A 7305-nucleotide genomic window follows, 5' to 3' on the forward strand; every position below is an offset into this window, starting at 1 on the left:
ACCCAGGCAAATGCTACGGAGTCTAAACTCAAAGGTGCTCAAGAAGAGTCCTTTCACTGGGGAGGGACCAGCCTGCAGCCCAGACTGAGCAAAGCATGAGGCTGTGCTGGGCGGGAAAGGAAAACTCCTGAGAAGGTCTGTTCCCTATTTGGAGACTGTTTTTCCACTTTGCAGCCTCTCCAGGGTTTGCTTCAGAAGATTCAATTCTTATCACTACACTTGAGAAACAGCAAGGCGTGTGTGGGAAAGTCAGGTGTGCGTCCCTTCCTTGAGGGCACTTTTCATACCGAGTATTCTCTTAAGCACTGGCTATTCAGAGAGACTCACCCTGTTCTCAGTCACCCCTGTAAGGGCCGCCAGGTTGGCGAGGCCAGCCTGCTGCTCTCACAGCTAACCTGTCAAAGTCCTCTTTGGAAACTCATTCTTCAAGCTCCCCTTGTGCTCCTTACGGGGAGCTCTCCGTTCAGAGTCTGTCCCCTACGCAGTGAGAACCTTCTGCTAATTTTCAGTACGAAGGTGCCCGTGGACAGTTTATACCAAGCTGTTCTTGTACAAATATCATGCTGCAATTTAAGCGGAGCTTTCCCCACCCTGGCGTCTCTCTTCTCTGCTGTATTTATTCTTTCTGAGCTTTTGGCTTGCTAGGTTAAAAATAAAAAAGCTACTTCTCTTGCCTCCAACTGGATTTGCATCAGGCTTCCTAAAGCAGAAGTCTTGAAGTCTGATGATACCGAGACAGCAGAGAGGAAAGCAGACAGCTGAAGCAAAGTAGTCAGTACAGCACACAGCATTCAGTACAACTTGAAGAAATAAGAGAACTTGGGAGCATTTTCTCTCTTTTCCCCTGAGATTGCACTGGGTTAAGCTGTCTTTATGCTAATGCTATGCCAGAAGAAGTTAGCTTCTGCATACTGAAAATAACTGGAGGTATTGAAGTCCGTTCTTGCAGTCACAGAGGCATTCGGTATTCAAAACAAACAGCCCTTTCGCTTTGGTTAACCATTAAGAGTTTAAATTAAGATACTTTCCTCTTCCGTTGAAAGACGCGGTGAGTTGACAGACATCTGTATTCCTACTAAAACAGGAATATTGCTCTATCTCCACACGGGAGCCAATCACCTGATGCTGAAACCAATCTAAGTTTTACTCCGAGCCTGGAGAAGACTGTACACGGACTCTAGTCATCAGTCTTCAAGAGGCACGCACTTTTCACTGCGCTCATCTCATCAACACTTCAGAGGGCAGCAGAGGTACTTCACTTGGGAACTACCCCTCCTCCTACCAGGCAGGCTTGCTGTTTAGGGCTATTTTGTTGTTCTTAAGGGTACGGGCTGACTATTTTGGCAGGTCGGGATGAAGGCACGACAACAGTACTTTGGAAGAGGCATTTGTTGCACAAGCAGAATGCAGGCCTTGAGGAAGAGGCGTAAGCCGCACCTTGCTGCGCAAGCAAGCTCTGCACCCCGGCGTTCAGCAATAAAGCAGTCACATTAAAGGTCCCTCTGCCTGCCTGATGAGGTTTATTGCGAACGTCTTGGACAGACTCCTCGGGAGAGGTAGGCAGGTAAGACGGACGAGGCAAGCCTTGCAGATGTTCAGGTGAGAGTTGCTAAAGCAATACTGATAAGTACAGTGGAAGGGCAAGACGTTGCCTCTAAAGCAAAGAGGGTCAAGAGCTTCATTTTGAGAAAGGAAGATAAAAGCAATCTTCAATGTCAAACTTAAGGTCAGGCAGATACATGACACCTTATGGCATCTACTGTCAAACGGGGCGTCTGGGGAGGACAGGCTGCAGGGACCCAACGGATGTACCGTGCAAGTGCCTTGCAGCTCCGCTGCAGTTTCTAGACAAGATGTGTACCTGCCTCTCCAGCCAATTCGAGCATTCTCACCGCTCCTTATTTCACCTTTCCTGCCTGTCCCAGTTTGCTCTACGGCAGCAGCAGCTATGAGTTCTGGCATGTGGGTGCAGGCTCTGCTGGGCGCAGTCCCGTGGAGACACAGCACTTGCTCTGAGGAGCTCAGAGTCTACAGGAAGGGGAGAAAGTCTTCTGTACAGCAGTTCAGAAAAGCAGGTCATGCTGCAGACAGGGGTAAAAGATCTCAAACGATATTTCTGGAGACATTAGCTGGGAAGTCTGCTGCTTTCTATTCCTAGTTTGATCTGGGCATCCGACACAGCAAGGTCTCAGAAAAAGACTGACCAAAGGTACGTTATGTGGTCATCAGAAAACCACGCTGACTGATGCTGTTCATTTATAACTGGTAAAGCAAATTACATGGTCTCAAGGCCACAGGTTATATTAGGATTGGGGCTGTAGATTTTTCTGAAACATAGTATGGGCAGAGGGAAGCTTAAAGATAAACTCACACATTGGACCGAGCATGCGAACAGGAGATCCCATACTCTCCCACCGCTTGAGGCACGCTCCAACACTCCTGCAAAGCACCAGGAAATTGGCCTCCGCTTCAAAGCAGCTGCCTCAAAGCATCCACACCACCAGAGATGTGAACAAACAAGAATAAACGAGACAGCGGAGGAGATATCCATAGCACATCCCATCCAAAGCACTCTCATGTCTACAGCACAAGTGAATTTGCAGGAAGTCTTAGAGAAAGAGAGTGTGATGGATTTTGCCAGTTAGCAGAGCAAAAGTCTACAGCTAAAAGGAGCAGAAAGCCAAAAGAATAGTGGCAAGAGCTTGAGTAAAAGTGGCAAAGTTTCCCAAAGGCTGGGAAGCTGCCAGGACACTGACACAGTCAGGAGGTTGATACATAGCTTCCGACTCCTAGTGTCTAAGAGAGGAGGAATTTTCTCCAAAGTTTTCCAATTTGGAAACAAAAGGGAAAATAAAGTAGTTCATTTAACTTAGGGAGACTTTATCCTGGAGGGACCCCGTCACATTACTAAAAGGACAACAATAAAACTGTAAGAAAGCACTATTAACTAAGAGCAATTTTTCAGAGGACCACGAGATTTTTCTGCTGTTCAGAATCTAGATGCTATTCTGGAGCAAGGCCCAAAGGAGAAAATCCAAATGTAACGCTCTGTCTCATGTTTTAAGGAACATACTTTATGATCCAACTGAGCTGCTCTAGTTTCAAGTCTGCATCAAACATGCAAGTAGGAGCCACCCTATTTTTGGAACTGACTTGAAGGCAACACAGACTGGAAGAACTCCACTGGGAAAGCCAATGCCATATTTAAACAAATATTAAACAATATTTTTTGACAAACCTCAGAAAGTACGGGCTCCCACATTAAAGTTAAGGCAGATCTAGAGCTAGAACTGCCTTGTCCTCAATAACCCCATCTTCTCAGCCCTTCTCTAGACACCACTACTGAATATAGTCTGTAGCAGACCTTTTCTGTAGCAGTCTAGGACATTTCATAAAAACAGAATACCAGGCAGCAAGACGACACGCCTCTTGGCATTTACACAGATCCCATCCTTTTGACACTTGATGTGTTCCTCTTCCGAGCTCTTTACTACGGCATGGAAGATTTTTACAGCCTAAAGGAAAAGCAAGTGTTCCCCAGCAAAGCACTGAGAGCAGCACTTACCTGGGCTCCTCTAGAATAGGATCTGAAAATGGTGCAAAATCTTCCTTGCCCTGATGTGTCCCTGCAAAGAAAAGTAAAGTTACAGCTACGAAATTCGGAGAATCGAATCCCATACCGCACGTCTCCTATTGAACTTATTAAAAAAAAAAAATTAAAAAATCAGTGTCGATCCTGTTAGGTCTTTTGAACATGCATGGTACCCAAACTGCTCTGCACGGTCTTTTTGGGAAGAATCGGTGGGTGCGTTACCACCTGTGGTTAACAGTCAGACACACTCCAGGCGTCCTCATTGTCATCGTGCTTCCCACAGAGAAGGTACAAACCAAAACCACTCAGCTTCAGCACTACCTTATGATTTATGAAGATTTAAGTCATTTTACTCCCTTGGGCAAAGGATTTTCTCTCTAGCTCCCTAGAGTCCACAGGAGTTCAAAGTCAGAGTGAGCCTGCAGACCTCTCCTAGTCATGGAGAACAGCTGACCTATTGTAAAATGAATATAACCACTCAAGATAGGAGAAATTGTCTTGCACTGTCTAGTTCCACTTATTTTTCCAAACACATTTTAACAAAAAATGAAAGGAAGTTTCTTTATACCCAGATCTCTGACAGACTTGGTCAATCATACCCTACAGAGAGCTCAGGACCAGGGAACAGCACTGTTAGTCCCCTGCGACGACGAGGGGCTGTTCAGTCACTATCGTCTGACCTGACTCTAACCCTTGACATAGTATAAATAAGTTTGACTACATTACCAGCACCTCTGAGTGTCCGCGGGGCAGTAAGCCAGAGCCCAGCGCGCCGATTTAACCAGTATATACTGAAATGCATCAGGTTATGATGCTTGTCACATCTGTTCACTGGGCCAGGATAAAAGACACACTAATACATTAATACATTAATAACCAGTGAGAAGTCTGATGAAACCCGCAGCCACAGATTTGCGCTGGCTACAGTGACCTCAAGTTTAGGACAGTCATTCTTTCAGATCTATTATTGGTCCTGGACGTCAGCCTAAACGTCTGTCCTTAAATCTCCTTGTCCCCCAACAACCAAATATTGGGTTGCATGAGGAAAGTAATGGGAAAAGGTTACACTAAGGCATCATAAACCGATGCTACCAGCTTCTCAGGTTTTGTGTTGGTTCGCCAGCTCACGAATTACGGTATAAAAAGAAGAGGGGTTCATGAGGGAAGCAGTAAGTAACTACACACTGGGGCCGAAACATTAAAACAGACATCTTACAAGAGAGACAAAAGAATATAAGTGGCACACATAAACACATAAACTGGAAGATTTAAATTAGCTGCTTCTGTTCTTTTTGTAAGAAAAATTAGGACATTCAGCTTCAAAGAACAGGGGTATAATTAAACCACAAAATGCTGCTGGAGTCAGTCACTGAGGCTAAGAATATGGCATTCATTCCTATTTAACCATTCACACAGATTACTAATGTTCCTGTTACTTGACACAAGTGTTGGTAAAGGGGCTATTTAACTTCATGTTTTAGAGCCCTACTAGACCCGGGTGAAACCCAGAACAGGGGCAGGCTACCTATCCTCCCTCTTTCATCTACAGGATTGCTGTGTCAGCTTCTCAGGAGTTTAAACCTCAGACAAAACCAGGCCAGAAGGACTCCAGATCTCCCTCTGGTTCTGACAGATAAGGCGGGGGTCACCCCTCCCATGCAGCATTCTCCCATCTCCATTCCAGTGTCAGGTCACTCCAGTAAGTCCTGCTCTCCAGGGGTTTACCATACTCTGACATTAACTGTGCGGTCTCTTCACCGCTCTTGTTTTTATTTTCTACTCAAGTCACTGAGAAATGGCTTCTGTAGGGACTAAGGGCTTCACCCATCTTTTTTCTCTTCCTTGCCTATTCTCTTGTCTATATTTCCTCATCCTAGGATTTCAGGAAAATCCAGTATTGCTTCCACAATAGTATTGCTCCCTCAGTGACCGAGAGCTGCATGGGAACACGGTCAGGTATGATGGAGAAAGACTGACATCGGACTATTCCAGCAAAGAACAGCACGCTGTTTGTGCTGCTCGATCAACAGAAAGAGGTCTGGTTTGCTGGAGTATCTCGCTGGTAAGAACAGCTAGCAAGCCTCGCCGCACGCCTGGGGATGCTCAGTGCTCTCCACAGCTCGATACAGCATCCCACTAGCAGCACTACAGCCCCCGTCACCGGCCCTGCGCTCACAGCCGAAGCGGCTCAGAAACACTCACCAGAGCTCCAGCTTGACCCTTCTGCCGTCCAACAAGATAGTAGTGGTCTTGTAGTCAATTCCTGAAAGAAAAACAATAAAAAGCTGAGCAAACACCGAGCAGGTCTTCAGGGACAGACAAGAAACCTGCTCTGCCCGCCCGGATCTATCATTTCATGTTTGCAGAAAGTGGTGTTTTCTCCCTCTTGCTGTATTGCATGTTTGTGGAGGGCTACAGAGACTCGACAGAAATAGACCTCTGCTTCAAGGCAAAGACTACTCTTGTGGAGCTCTATCACTCCTCCCTAAAAATACTGTTAACCCCTAGATTGCGTCTTACTTCTCCGTTGTTGGATAAAACCTGTTAGGACTCAAGCTGTAGGAGATTCAGTGGTCTGCAGCATTATCCCAAGTGACTGTTAAATTACAGACTTTTGGGCGGGGTGAGCCAGAGATGAACAATTTAGAAGCATCTCTGCTAAGTCAGCCGGCAGACCCACCATCTCTCAAACATCCCTGCTGAAACGGTCACGGGACGTTTTGGGAGGCGGGCGATACCGAAAGCCTGTCCAGAGAACGCCGTTTCTTCTTCTGCGCAGCTCTCGGGCACGTATCGTACCGGGCTGGGTACGGCAGAAAGCACTGCCCCTTTACCAGCAGCTGAGAAGGCAGCACGGACAACCGCCTTTCATAGAGCCATAGTACCAGAGCAGCAGCAGACCCTCAAAACCACACCACCGGGCTGTGCTGACAAGCGACTCGTTCGCACAAGGGGTGCCCAACATCTTCAGCTACACAGGGGTTTGTTAAAAACTGGGAGCCCGTCTCACGTTCAGAGAGAGAAGTTTAAAAATGGGGCAACTCCATTTGCAAGCAACACGTCCAAACCGAGCCGAACACGCCGCTCCCCCAGGCACGGGAGGGAAGAGGCGCGACCGAACCTCCCACCTCCTTCTCCAAAGCCTGGGCTCAGGAACAGCCGAGGGGCACCAGGTGCCCAGGAAAAGCAGCTTCTCCGCAAGCTCCAGTTAATGAAGCTCCAAGTGTATTGGAGCTGCTTATACAACGCACCGTGCACCATTACTGCACACCCACTAAAGCATAAACTAATGTGCAATCGTCTTTAATAAAGCAGAGTCGCTTCACTCTGGTTAGATCAACTTTATTTTTTTTCCTCTTGCCAATAGATACCAAACTTTGAATCCATAATAAAACCTCACCGTTGTGTTATGACCTGTATTCCCCTTTTCCTGCAAGGAGAACACCGCCCCGATAACCGAACAGACAAGTTTGTCAATAAAGCAAATGGATTTTTCTGAGTCATCAGCAGGAGCTCCCTGTTAGTGAAAAACAAATTAGATTTCAGCCTTCACAGGGTGCTATAAAAAGCAATAAAGATAATTATCTTAAATTCCAACTATTTCCAGGGCTTTATCAGAGAAAATAGACAGTTTACATTTTATCTTCCTCCAGAGACAAGTGAATGATCTGTGTCTATTTTCAGGTGGATATAAACCTCCCTCGTCCCCAGGG

At 46.5% G+C, this 7305-nt stretch overlaps 1 protein-coding gene across 1 annotated transcript in view; it reads right to left on the bottom strand.

Moving 5' to 3' along the window:
* RAB40C (RAB40C, member RAS oncogene family) overlaps positions 1–5898 on the bottom strand; it is a gene marked incomplete at its 5' end in the record, with an annotated part of 14614 nt that extends 8716 nt beyond the window's left edge. The window contains 2 exons of the mRNA XM_010291449.1: positions 3566–3626; positions 5795–5898. Coding sequence (XP_010289751.1) covers positions 3566–3626; positions 5795–5898 — 165 coding nt within the window. The remainder of the gene's footprint in view (positions 1–3565; positions 3627–5794) is intronic.
* Positions 5899–7305: the final 1407 nt, after the last annotated feature.

Source organism: Phaethon lepturus, unplaced genomic scaffold (genome assembly GCF_000687285.1).
Source record: "Phaethon lepturus isolate BGI_N335 unplaced genomic scaffold, ASM68728v1 scaffold33297, whole genome shotgun sequence".
NCBI lineage: Eukaryota > Metazoa > Chordata > Aves > Phaethontiformes > Phaethontidae > Phaethon > Phaethon lepturus.